The sequence below is a fragment of the Bos javanicus genome, chromosome 24 (assembly GCF_032452875.1).
Source record: "Bos javanicus breed banteng chromosome 24, ARS-OSU_banteng_1.0, whole genome shotgun sequence".
Taxonomy (NCBI): domain Eukaryota; kingdom Metazoa; phylum Chordata; class Mammalia; order Artiodactyla; family Bovidae; genus Bos; species Bos javanicus.
Window position 1 is genome coordinate 39977279 of NC_083891.1, and position 14236 is coordinate 39991514.

The 14236-nt window shown below is 46.1% G+C and overlaps 1 protein-coding gene across 3 annotated transcripts in view; it reads right to left on the bottom strand.

Annotated features, from left to right (window-relative positions):
• Positions 1-3539: 3539 nt before the first annotated feature.
• The window catches only part of LAMA1 (laminin subunit alpha 1), a 125481-nt gene continuing 114784 nt past the window's right edge, over positions 3540-14236 (bottom strand). For 2 of the 3 annotated variants that reach the window (XM_061399901.1, XM_061399899.1), the window contains exons 55-63: positions 13167-13352; positions 12406-12568; positions 11403-11515; positions 9890-10079; positions 9192-9350; positions 8195-8348; positions 6541-6674; positions 4753-4975; positions 3540-3901 (exon numbers count right to left, since the gene is read on the bottom strand). In XM_061399901.1, the coding sequence (XP_061255885.1) occupies positions 3741-3901; positions 4753-4975; positions 6541-6674; positions 8195-8348; positions 9192-9350; positions 9890-10079; positions 11403-11515; positions 12406-12568; positions 13167-13352 (1483 nt within the window). In that variant the 3' untranslated portion in view covers positions 3540-3740. The remainder of the gene's footprint in view (positions 3902-4752; positions 4976-6540; positions 6675-8194; positions 8349-9191; positions 9351-9889; positions 10080-11402; positions 11516-12405; positions 12569-13166; positions 13353-14236) is intronic. The other variant, XM_061399900.1, reaches the window with a different exon arrangement.

Below are 14236 nucleotides of genomic sequence, written 5' to 3' on the forward strand. Positions count from 1 at the left end.
TCTGCAAAGCCTAGTTCCAGCTGCCTCTGTCAACCTTCCCAGATCTGTCTTTCACTTGGTACCACAATTTAGCCCTTGATTTATAGTGTTCTAAGGTGAGAATACATGTGCCTTCTGGTCCAGCATTTCTAACAGAGCATTTAATCATTTTCATTGCAATTTCTGATTTGGACACTAAATTGGCCCTTAATTCCTAAGCCTGTGTTGGATGTGGTTGTTCCATATCCAGCCACGAGTGTTATCATTCCTAATTATGATGCATCCTTTTAGAGGTGGTGGCACAGACAGACAAAACAGGAAAATGAATAAGGTGTTATATAAATCAGACTTCTCATAAAGGTTATACCAGCTGTGTTAAATGCATTGGTTAGTTTTCTTTTTCTTGTTCCTGGTGTTTAATAAAGCATGTCTTTAAACCAACTGATTTTTGTACATTCTGCCAGCAAATGTGACTGAAGATTAAATTTCACTAAGGTCAAAGTTATTGGTTTATCCAGATGTTCTCTGAGTCAATTTTAATAATATTTCCAAATATAGACCTTTTTGTGGTTGTTGGCATAACTACATTTTACAGGTGGAAAACCTAAGCTTAAAAATTGCACTGGATACTATGGGGAAAAACATATGGAGTTTCCTCAAAAAATTAACAATTGACTTACTGTATGATCCAGTAATTCCACTTTTGGGTCTTCACCCTAAAATGGTGAAAGTAGGGACTCAAAGAACTATTTATATGCTCATATTCGCAGCAGCATTATTCACAATAGCCAAAAGGTAGCAAGAACCCCATGCCCATTGATGGATAAATGAATAAACAAAAATATGGCATGTAAGTCGACAAACAATAAATGCTGAAGAGGGTGTGGAGAAAAGGGAATGCTCTTGCATTGTTGGTAGGAATGTAAATTGATACAGCCACTATGGAAGATGGTACGGAGAGTCTTTAAAAAACTAAGAATAAAATCACCATATGACCCAGCAATCAATCCCACTCCTAGGCATATACCCTGGTGGCTCAGATGGTAAAGCATTTATCTACAATGCGTGGGACCTCGGTTCGATCCCTGGGTTGGGAAGATCCCCTGGAGAAGGAAATGGCAACCCACTCCAGTACTATTGCCTGGAAAATCCCATGGATGGAGGAACCTGGTAGGCTACAGTCCATGGGGTCGCAAAGAGTCAGACATGACTGAGTGACTTTACTGTCTTTTATTCACTTAGGCATATACCCTGAAGACAACAGGGTTGAGAAAGACACATCGATCCCATTGTTCATTTCAGCACTATTTACAATAGCTAGAACATGGAAGCAATCTAGACGTCCATTGACAGGTGAATGGATAAAGAAGTTGTGGTAGGTATACACAATGGAATATTACTCAGCCATAAAAAGGAATGCATTTGAGTCAGTTCTAATGAGGTGGATGAACCTAGAACCTATTATACAGAGTGAAGTGAGTCAGAAAGAGAAAGATAAATATCATATTCCAATGCACATATATGGAATCTAGAAAAATGGTTCTGAATAATTTATTTTCAGGGCAGCAATGGAGAAAGAGACATAGAGAATAGACTTGTGGACACGGGGAGAGGGGAGGAGAGGGTGAGATGCATGGAGAGAGTAACATGGAAACTTACATTACCATATGTAAAATAGATAGCCAATGAGAATTTGCTGTATGGCTCAGGAAACTCAAACAGGGTCTCTGTATCAACCAAGAGGGGTGGGGTGGGGAGGGAGATGGGAGGGAGATTGAAAAGGGAGGGGATTTATGTATACCTATGGCTGATTCATGTTGAGGTTTGACAGAAAACAAAGAAGTTCTGTAAAGCAATTATCCTTCAATAAAAAATAAATTTAAAAATATGGTATATACACATGATGGAATATTACTCAGCCTTAAGAAAGGAAGGACACTAACACATACTCCATCATGGATGATCCTACAGGACCTTATGCCATGAAAAATAAGTCAGTCACAAACTGACTGATGCTGAATGATTCCGGTGACTCAAGTCCCCAGACCCATGCACACAGGAAGAAAAATGGTGGATGCCAGGAGCTGGGGAGAGAGGGCAGCTGGGAATTAGTATTTAATAGGTACAGAGCTTGTTTTGCAAGACGGAGTGAATCTTGGAACTGGATGGTGGTGATGGTTGTACAACAGTGTGAAGGTACCTCATGCAGAGAACTGTACACTTAAAAATGGTGAAAATAGTAAGGGCTAGCTATCTAGTTATGATGCCACTTCTTTTTTTAATCTTGCAAAATGCTCTGTTAGGTTAGGTCCTCTCAGAACAAAGCTTTGTCTAGACCAGGCTCTGTCTTCCTGTGTTCCCTTTGCTTTTTGACTTGCTGAAGTCTATTTAATGTGCTTATGTGGCAAACAGTTGGTGCCCTCTGCTGGAATAGAACCAATAGTGTTACCTGTTCATTGTAGAAATTGGAGCTTAAATTCTTGATAAAGAAATCAAAGTATTCGTGTTGCTGTTGTTTAGTTGCTAAGTCATGTCCGACTCTTTTTTCAACCCCATCAACTGTAGCCAGCCGGGCTCCTCTGTCCCTGGGATTGCCCAGGCAAGAATAGTGGAGTAGGTTGCCATTCCCTTCTCCAGGGGATCTTCCCGACCCAGAGATCGAACTCTTTTCCTGCATTGGCAGGTGGGTTCTTTACCACTGAGCCACAGGGAAAGCCCATGAAAGTATTCATACACCACTCTAATCTATGATAGTCTATAATGATATTTTTTAAAACTGGAAATAGAACTGCCTTATGATCCAGCAACCCCACTGCTGGGCATACACACTGAGGAAACCAGAAGGGAAAGAGACACGTGTACCCCAATGTTCATCGCAGCACTGTTTATAATAGCCAAGACATGGAAGCAACCTAGATGTCCATCAGCAGATGAATGGATAAGAAAGCTGTGGTACATATACACAATGGAGTATTACTCAGCCATTAAAAAGAATACATTTGAATCAGTTCTAATGAGGTGGATGAAACTGGAGCCTATTATACAGAGTGAAGTAAGCCAGAAGGAAAAACATAAATACAGTATACTAACGCATATATATGGAATTTAGAAAGATGGTAACAATAACCCGGTGTACGAGACAGCAAAAGAGACACTGATGTATAGAACAGTCTTATGGACTCTGTGGGAGAGGGAGAGGGTGGGAAGATGTGGGAGAATGGCAATGAAACATGTAAAATATCATGTAGGAAACGAGTTGCCAGTCCAGGTTCGATGCATGATGCTGGATGCTTGGGGCTGGTGCACTGGGACGGCCCAGAGGGATGGTATGGGGAGGGAGGAGGGAGGAGGGTTTGGGATGGGGAACACATGTATACCTGTGGTGGATTCATTTTGATATTTGGCAAAACTAATACAATTATGTAAAGTTTAAAAATAAAATTGGAAGAATAAAAAAAAAAAATAAAAATAAAAGTTTAAAATGCAAAACATGAAGTATTATCAGGCGATCAACAGAACATTTCAAAAGTTTCATTAAAAAAACTTAAAAGAGCCAGTGATTTCAATTTACATTTTAAACTATTTAATAGAGGTATTTGTTGTACACATGGTTTTAGTTAAACATAAACAAAAACGTTCTCTCTGGAAATACTGAACCTGAGTTGGAAATGAAATCTGAACTGTAAAGATTTTAGTTCACAAAATATAAAATAGTCTTCAAAATATAAACGATGGTTCCCAACCGAGGGATTCCCCAAAGTTCAGGACTCAGTCCCAGGACAGGAATGAGGGAAAACTCCTTGCAGGTCGAAAGCTGTGCTGAAGTCGAAGGACTGCACTTGCGGGCCCTTAGTCAGAGTGAGCCTCCGCACACAGCCCCGGAAGGAGGTCCGGCTGCTCAGGCAGTTCTGCTTCACATCAGCTGTTTAGGAAAGAAGAGAAAATAAATCTTGTTGTGTTAAATGATGTGAGAAGAGCAGTAGAAACAAAACTAAATGCTTACGGTTTCTGCATCAAGATTAGAAGAATATTTTTCCACATACGTGGCTTCAGTGATAGCATAATTTATAGAAAACTATTAATAAGCAATAATTTTAAGGCATAGTTGTGACTTGTCATAAAAGGGATTTTTATCTTATTAACATTTGTATTAATTACTTGGAGAATCTGCAAAGTGATGTGAGAGGGTAAGACACATGCTTGTCCTCTAAAATGATTACCAACCCATAAATTGATTCCCACTTCTGGGCATCATTTAAGATTTCTGTCAGTAAGGTCACCCAGCTTACCATACACCATACCCGATATTCTCAGTCTTACCTGATGATCAACTTCCGCGTGCATGAATACGAAGTGGCTTCAGTCGTGTCTGACTCTGTGAGACCCCGTGGACTGTAGCCCACCAGGCTCCTCTGTCCATGGGATTCTCCAGGCAAGAATACTGGAGTGGGCTGCCATTTCCTTCTCCAAGGGATTTCCCAACCCAGGGATTGAACCCGTGTCTCTTATATCTCCTGCATCAGCAGGTAGGTTTTTTTGTTTGTTTTGTTTTTTAACCACTAGTGCCAACTGGGAAGCCCTGATCAACTTATATATGTAGATTATTCTGATTTTTCCAAGAATTCCTAGGCATTTGGAATAGAGCTAAAATGGTAAAGGATTTGTTACCCAAACCATGTATCTTTCTTCACCCCTATTCTTTATCCCCCTGGATAAGACTTCCCCCAGAGGCAGTGCCCCTCGAAAAGTGAGCAGAGTAGACATCACACGCACCAGGATAGCCGCCAACATAAATGGGGTCGTTGGTATCAGCAGAGGTGGACTGGGTGTGCGGACTTTCCGCTCGAACCACGTTCCCGTCGACAGTCAGAACCACGCGATGCTTGCTCTTGTTTGCCTGAAGGGTGTGCCATCTCCCATCGCAGAGCCTACTGGGAGCTTTGGGCTCGTACGTGGCCGTTATCCTCCCAGCACCATTGTTAACGTGAAACAAGAGCTAAACAAACGAGACACAAGCCAATACCTTGGTGAAGTCTTCCTTATTCAAGGAACACAGTCCATTCACACGATGTTCTTAGAGTGCATAAAATCAGAGCATTCTGCTAAAAGGGAGGGCTACCTATGAAAATGTTGGCTTAAAGTTCAACATTCAGAAAACAAAGGTTATGGCATCTATTCCCCTCACTTCATGGCAAATAGGTGGGGAAACAGTGGCAGACTTTATTTTTGGGGGCTCCAAAATCACTGCAGATGGTGACCGCAGCCATGAAATTAAAAGATGCTTACTCCTTGGAAGGAAAGTTATGACCAACCTAGACAGCATATTAAAAAGCAAAGACATTACTTTGCCAATAAAGGTCCATCTAGTCAAGACTATGGTTTTTCCAGTGGTCATGTATGGATGTGAGAGTTGGACTATAAAGAAAACTGAGCGCCAAAGAATTGATGCTTTTGAACTGTGGTGTTGGAGAAAACTCTTGAGAGTCCCTTGGACTGCAAGGAGATCCAACCAGTCCATCCTAAAGGAAATCAGTCCTGAATAGTCATTGGAAGGACTGATGTTGAAGCTGAAATTCCAATACTCTGGCCACCTGATGTGAAGAACTGACTCATTTGAAAAGACCCTGAAACTGGGAAAGACTGAAGGTGGGAGGAGAAGGGGACGACAGAGGATGAGATGGTTGGATGGCATCACCGGCTCAATGGACACGAGTTTGAGTAAATTCTGGGAGTTGGTGATGGACAGGGAGGCCTGGTGTGCTGCAGTCCATGGGGTTGCAAAGAGTCAGATATGACTGAGCAACTGAACTGAACCTATGAAAAACAGTGGTTTTGTAAGACAGTGTCCTAAGGATTCTGATGCTAGCCTATTCCCAAGGCTTCAGAAGGGAAAACGGCCACCTCCATGGGAGCAAGCCTGAGCCACAATCTTTGATGCATCCTCAAATCAGTGTCATATTTTCAGCATGACAGGAGCCCATGGGTCTACTAAGAAAGTTGGTTCACAGCTGTTGCAATAGCATCTGTGAAGGAACATTTACTAACTCCCTCCTGAAAAACCATGGATGCTCTACTACCCCGGGTGGTAGCACAAACAATCTGAGACCTGCAGAAGGAGGGAGGGAAACACTAAGTATCCTATTGTCAACTTCTTGTGCTGTATGTGAAGCTTTGCTATTGTTGCTTAGTCGATTCAGTCGTGTCTGACTCTTAGTGATCCCCTGGACTGTAGCCCACCAGGCTCTTCTGTCCATGGGATTTCCCAGGCAAGAACAGTGGAGTGGGTTGCTGTTTCCTACTCCAGAAAATCTTCCTGACTCAGGGATTGAACCTGTGTCTCCTGCATTGCAGGCAGATTCTTGACCACTGAGTCACTGGGGAAGTCCTTTTTTAGGATTATCTATTTTTAAATATTAAATGAATCTTTTCTCCATTCCATGAAAGTGAATAATTAGAAATTTGGATCTAGATATTTCTACTGTTTCTCAACTGCTCTCTCTGACACTGGGATGAGATGTGCGGGGGCAGGGAGGGGGAAGGGCATCCAGATTAAGTGTTCACCTTTCCATCTACAATCTCCAGTCCAATGGCATCCACTTTGGCGCTGCTGATCCCCAGGAGGACACCGTTCTCCGATGAGGTACGGAACTCCAGCGTGATGTTCACGTCGGATCGCACTCTGTAGCCTTCTCTGACTGAAACACACAAGGAAGACACTCAGTGATGGGGCCTGCCTGATGCATGAAGGCGCAGGCTCAGAGAGGCCAGGGGCTGGGCTGGCTGGCTGGCTGTGCTGTCGGGCTCCTGATGAGGGTCAGGAGACCTAGCTCCAGCTCCTTCTCTGGATCCAGTTCCACCTCCACCTCCACCAGCAAGTCTCTTCCACCGCTGAGCCTCGGCTTGCACCTCCGTAGGATGAAGTGATGCTTTTAAAGAAAACACACTACCAGCTGGGCTAAACCTGACTAGAGCTGACATAGGCACATGCTTTTATCCAGAGCCACGTAGGTAAAATCAGAAGGGAATTGATCCATGTAATTGGCTCATCATCCATCCAAAAAATAGAGCAGTTTACTTTCCCAGTATCCACTAACCAGTGTGGCATTATTTGCTGAGTGTGTTAAGTGTGTTAGACTCCACACTATGCTTTTTTTTTTTTTTAAGTGGGGTTTTAATTGAATGAATTTTTCATTCAGGTGATAAAGAAGCTGGGCTAAGTTAGGGGATATTAGCAATAGCAGGCAGTTGTTACCTATGGGGCCCAGGGCTGAAGGAAAAGTGGGAGATGGTGGTGTTACTAGAAGCACAGAGTGCAAGAGAGAAGCCTGCTGGCTTTTCCTCTTCTCCCTCCCAACCTCCACCTTCCACCAGAGCCTCCCTGGAAGCCCCAGGCAAAGGAGCCCAGAAATTAGTTCCCTGTGATAGGAAATAGAACAGGAGCCAGGGGAGCACAGTTTGAGTGCAAACAGAAAGTTAGCCGGCAAGCTGCTGTTGTTTAGTCCCTAAGTCGTGTCAGATTCTTTTCGATTTCATGGACTGTAGCCTGCCAGGCTCCTCTGTCCGTGGGATTCTCCAGGCAAGAATACTGGAATGGGTTGCCATGCCCTCCCCCAGGGGATCTTCCCGACCCAGAGATCAAACCCACATCTCCTGCTTGGCAGGCGGATTCTTTACCACTGAATCACCAGGTTTAGCCGGCCAATTAAGCATCTGAAGTGGGAGAGCATGTAAGATATTTAACAAGGGCTACTTCTAAGCCTTGAGGAATTTCCATCCTAAAGCATTTTAGAGATTTAAATTCCTCTACTTACTACTCATGAATATTTCAACAGTCTAAACAGAGTTAATTTCTTCATCAAAACTGAGTCTCACTTGGCTGGCTGGTCCAGACACTTTATGGTGCTGGTTTGGAATTCAAAGGTCTTTATTAACCTGAACAGTGACAGCTTTTGCCTTATGTAAATCTGGGGCCAGTACAGATGACACCAGGACCACATGTTGCCGTCTGGAGGGTCACCTCTCCTGACGAGAGGAGGCCATCTGGGTACCACGACAGGTGAGCAGGTTTTTACACAAGATGCTGAGAATCCAGAATTTGTGGTCTCACTGCAGCTTGTACAGCGGGTCCTGTCCTATCAGATGATTCCTGGATCCTCATCATCTTAGATTACAGGGCATCCCAGAGATTGCCTGTGAGGCAGTTGATCGTACATACCGAGGGCTGCATATCCACTGCCTTCAAAGAAAGTTCCTTCCTGGGCCACGGCATAGCACCTGGTCACTGCAAACGCAGACATGGGGCTGTCCATGTGCAGCTGCTGGCTGTTCACTGTCACCTCCCCGAGGCAGGCAGGGACGCTGTGGGTGATCTAAGTGAAATGATGCAGGAGTAGGTGATGGTGAGGACATGAGAAGGACAAGCACACACTGTTCCCACTCTTCAACACCACACAGTAAAAGACTGTCTTTTGGTTTTAAAAATCCAGTGGCCACCATACTTCACGTGAAGGTCTAACTTAAAGCTACTATAATAGAGTAAAAAGGGTTTTCTACTGAGTAAATATTGTGGAAATCAAGACTGTGGAGTGGGGTTTCCCTGGGGGTTCAGGGGTAGAGAATCCACGGGCCAGTGAAGGAGACACAGGTTGGATCCTCGGTTGGGAAGATCCCACATGCCATGGAGCAGCTAAGCCCGTGTGTCACACAACTATTGAGCCAGTGCTCTAGAACCGGGGAGCTGCAACTGCTGAAGCCCGTGAGCCCTAGAGCCTGTGCTCCGCAACGGGAGAAGCCACTGCAATGAAGCCCGTGCTCCACAACCAGAGAGCGGCTCCCTCTTGCTGCAACTAGAGAAAAGCCCAGGCGCAGCAACAAAGACCCAGCACGGTCAAAAATGATAAATGAAAAATCAGGAAAAAAGAAAAGACCGTGGCGTGTTCTAACCTGCAAATACAAATTTGCTGGACTTTTCCTGAGTTGCACGGGGCTAAACGCCTGTGGGAAGGGAGTTGTTTGTTCACTAACAGGAAGGCAGGCTGGGCTTCAAGGAGAAGCCCCAACATACAGTCGAGGGATGTGGTTCCAAATGTTTCCATTTTGTGGGCAAGCTCCAGGCCCAAACACGGTAATTTAAACATAAATACATTCCTCCGCAAGACAAACAACAACCACAATAAAGGTACAAATGGGCCTACGGAGAAAACGCTGCTTACGTTTCCAGTGTTCCTGGCCCTGTACTCGGAGGGGAGGCCTCCGAGGTACAGCTTTCCTTCCACGTCTAGCGTGGTGGCATCTCCCACCGTGGTCACCACGGGCGATTCCTGGCCGTCGACCGTCATGAAGCCCCTCCTTTTAAAGTACTCTGTCTTGACCTAGAGAGATCCGAAGACATGAATCATTTCTAAGGAATCTGAGAAAACAACAGCTGTTTGCAGCATCTGTTCACTGCTGGAGTAATAACCCGAATGGAACCCTCAAGGACGGCTCAGGTGTTCGCACCTCCGGGGTTGAGAGGAGGCTGAGCCTGGAGCAGGTTAGCACAGGACCTGCTGGAGAGTCCCCGTCACAGCAACACGGAGGCCAGGACATCAGGTTGGGCCCATTCACACCACCCGTGGGCTTGGTTGACTTCTCATCAAACCAAGAATATATCTGGTGAGTGAACATTTTGTTCATTCTACCAATGTTTGCTGAGTGCCTACTAAGTTTCAGGCACTGAGTGATCCCTTGAGGGTATTTCAGGAAGCAGAAAAGGTTGTGCCCCTCAGGAGCCTACATTCTATGGGGCCACATCAGACACAGAGCAAGCTGGAAATCAAAGGGGTTGATCCCACTACTGTGAAACGGAGTGCACACGAGGGGCCGTGGAACAGAGCTTGGCACGAGTGACCCCACCTTCCCGAGAGCCTACCGTGTGCCACTGGCCGTCGCTGAGCAGCGCAGGGTGTGAGACCTTGGTCCTGCCCTTTCCAAGGTCGAAGGTGAAGTGCAGGCGGCCTGCGTGCAGCTGGAGCGCGGCGTGGTCCACCTGGTTCTGGTGAGCCATGTAGAACACCAGGCCGCTGGAGGCGAACGTGCGGATGCGCAGCTGAACTGAGAGCCTGGAGGGAGGCGAGGGCTCTCAGGAAGGAGCATGCTCTCACTCTTTAATTGTTTAAATTCACTCTTTAATTTCAATTAAATTTCTTCAATTAAATTAATTTCAATTAAAGTCACTCTTTAAATTCAAAGACCCCGGTAAGTGTTTCAACATCTGTTTTGAACATCTCAGGTTATCCATCCCTTCATTGATCTATCCATTCATTCACTCGTGGTAACTGCCTACCTCCGTCTGCCAGGAATCTTCCTAGGAGCAGAGGATCAAGCAGTGAACAAAGGAGGGTCCCTTTCTCCCCAAAACTAACACCAGAAATATACCACAGAGTTAAAACTGAGTCACGTGGAGGCCAGTGGGGAAGGGGGCTAATGAGCTGTGGCAAAAAATGGTGATGATGGTGAGAAAGCCAGAGGGCTCAGAGGTCTTGATGGGGGTGAGCAGCTGCTGGAGAGAGAAGTAAGGAGGAGAGAGAGGTGGTTAGCAGGATGCTTAAAGCGAGATTGTGCAGGTGGGGTGGGTACTTAGGAAGTGCTCAGCAGTGTGACCACGGGGAGAAGGCAGCCAGGGAGGAACGAGGGAAAGACCTCTGACAGATCGGAGCCAGAGGACCTCAAAGATCAGGGGCTGGGCAGCTGCCAAGCTCATGGGGACTGAAGGCAGGAGACAAGGGGCAGTGACCCCAGATGGCGGCGACAGAGGGGTAGAGCACTGCAGAGCCGAGGGTGTGGACTGCGGGGCTGAGACCCACAGGAGGACAGGGAGGCGTGCAGGTCCTGAGGACCCTTGGCCACGAGCTCTCTGGGATGTGAGCTGGCTTCCCCAGCTGGAGAAGGCTGCCTGGGACAGCCAGGTGTGAAGGGCAGAGGGAACGTGCAGGCTGGCGTGCGTGTGGCTCCAGGAATTTGGGGTCATGATGATAGAGCTGGGGGGGGGGGCGTTTCTGCAGATTAGTGAATGCTTCTTGTAGAACGGGGTTCAGCGTCCAGAAGACAGCTTCAGGGGACTTGGGATTCCAGAAGGAAGAGGGGTTTAGGTAGCCAGGGCTCTCCTCTACACCGCCAGAGAGGCAGCCACCCACCATCATCAAGATGGCGTCCAGACAAACCACGGAACCCGGCCAAGCCACGCTGGCGCATCTGAGCCGCATAGGAGTTGCGTTCCTATTTGCCTCTCACTGCCACCACGTGGTGGCAAGCTGAACACACCAAAGTGTTCACTTCTCATGAAACACGAGAAGCTTCTTCCGGAAAAGACTCACTGCTGAAGAATATGCCCTGGATTCTTCTAGCAATGAGACATCTCGTGAGGACATTAGAGCATCACCTACCTCTTTCGGACAGCCAGCTGGTTAAAGGGCAGCACCAAGTGGCTGCCTTCTGCGAGGCCAAACTGGTGGGCATTGGGGATGTATTCTGGGGCCCTTTCCGTGGCGCACAGTTCCTGTAAGAGATGCATATGGCTCACAGCCATGCAAGGCCAGGCCCACCACCCCCGCCCTTCCCCACACCCTGCAACACAAACATGTCCTTCCATGAAGGAAACATCTCAGAAGCAAGGGTGTCAGAGCACCAGCAACACAAACACACCAGCAACACAAACACACCAGCACAGCCTTTACCTTCTTGGCTATTTGTTCCACACCCCTCTGTCTCTCTGAGAAGGCAACTAGAGCCTCTGTTTTTTACCTCAGTCCCACTCAAGTTCACCATATTCCCATGAATTTTCATCAGGTCCAAGGGGCAAAGGCCTTGCTTGTGCCTGCAACCACTCCCCCTCAAAAAAAAAAAAAAAACCTGCTCTGGGGAAGGCAGCTGCAGGAACAGCTGGCACATGGGCAGCAGGGGACTGTACGTGCCCACAGGGGACAGGCCAAGGTGGTTCCTCCTTGACAGGAGCGAGGTGTAGCCAGGAGGAGCCGGGCTGGAGGGCAGGTGCCCTGGGTCCAGGCCGAGTAAGGCCGTAGACTCAGTTTCCCAGGTCAGTGGATGGAGGCTACCAATACCACCACCCTGAACTCAGAGATGGGCCTTGCTCTACACAACTGAGCCATGTGCATCATCACAGCATGAGCTCTCAACCAAGGAAGCACAGAAATCATCAAACAGAAAAGTGAAAGCTAACAAGGGCTTCCCTGGTGGCTCAGATGGTAAAGAGTCTGCCTGCAATTCAGGAGACACAAGTTCGATACCTGGGTAGGTAAGATCCCTCGAAGAAAGGAATTGCAACCCACCCACTCCAGTATTCTTGCCTGGAGAATCCCATGGATAGAGGAGCCTGGCAGGCTACAGTCCATGGGGGTCACAAAGAGTCAGACACGACTAATACTAAACTGCATAATTAAAGAAGGGCCTTCTTACTGGACTTGGTAAAGGCTGGGGCTCTGGCGGGAGTTCTCCATCCTCTCGGTAGACAGCTAGTTTCGGCCTCTCTGAGAGTGAGCAGGAGTCCAGGTCTGCATGTTCATAGTCAGTGGCACTCGTGAAATCCAGAAGTCTAGATACAAACAAAGCGTTTCAGAATCAATGATGACAATACAAGCCAACACATGCACCAAGGTCACAGGATTACTGAACACTTAAAATCCATTAAAAAATACGAATACAATACTCTTAAAAGTAACCGAATCGACCATCTCCCACAATGACTGGAAACCCATATGCATGCTCAGTCTATTCAGTCGTGTCCGACTCTGTGACCCCATGGACTGTAGTCCATAGAATTCTCCAGGCAAGGATATTGGAGTGGGTGGCTATGCCCTCCCTTAGGGGACCTTCCTGACCCAGGGATAGAACCCACTCTCTTAAGTCTCCTGCACTGGCAGGAAGGTTCTTTACCACAGCACCACCTGTGGAACTAATGTCTAGCGGTTCTCTTCTTTCTCGTGCATGATGACAGACTGTCCACCATTCTAGTTCAATAAAGGCCATCTGGGGGGACTTTCATGATAAAACATGGGATCCACTTATCATTTGGGAACTTGCAGAATTTGAGGCCAGCTCCAATGACAAAATTAGACTGTAGATTAGTGTCGGTACTGGGCATTGAAAGATCGGGACGGGCACAGTCAGGCTGAGAGTACAGTCATACTTACTCCATGTTAAAGACCAGGTTTCGGATACAGCCGTGGAACGAGCTTCTCATCTTGAGCATGGGTGTTCCCTCACCCTCTGGAATGCCCCCAACGTACAGGCTGGACACATTTATAGTCCTGCTTTCTGCGGACGGGCCCAACTTCATTTCCACAGGAGTTGTCTCATCCACTTGAACAGTAACAACTCTAAAGAGTCAAAGGAGAATATAAAGGTTTTTAAATACAATGAAACATCACTGTCCATTTTATTCCAGCAAGTTCTTACTAATAAAAGTTTTCCCTGAAAGAAATTTTTTAACATGAAATTTAACATGTGTGAATAAAAAAAAAGGCAACTCTTGAACATGAAAAGAGACAGCTGAATATTTTCCCAAAATGAATGTAATGGTGATTAAACATTATTCAGTTCGAGTGCTTTTTGGAGTGTATCCTCTACTTCTTTATCTGTGACAAAATGTCCAGTGTGTTTTTAAAACATTTGGTCCATAGTTTTTGAGAGAGATTAATACAGAAATGTTACTCTAACACTACTTACTACTATTTACATTTTACTGTTTGCACTGTTGCTATTTACTATTATACCATTCACTATTAAAATTTGCTTCCTGGGTGGCTCAGCGGTAAAAAATCCGCCTGGCATACAGGAGAGACAGGTTCAAGCCCTGGGTCAGGAAGATCCCCTGAAGGAGGAAATGGCAACCCACTCCAATATTCTTGCTTGCAAAGTCCCAGGGACAGAGGAGCCTCGCAGGCTACAGACTGTGGGTTCAGTCGCAAAGGGTCAGACACAACTGAGCACACTACAGTTATTTACCATTTTCCCACTCACTATGAGAATTCATTAACACTGTAATGAATGGTATTTGACACAGAATTTTTCCAACTAAAGACAATTTATACTGGGCCCCACAAAAGGGCGGGGTTAAGGTTGTTCAATTATGAAAAATCTGCAAATGTCTTATTACAAAGCAAATGAAATTGATTTCCAAGGAGGTCTTCCAGCAAGCTCCTAGAATTATTTTGGAACTTTAAAAACTGAATGCTAATGACATCATACTAATTATCCCAAT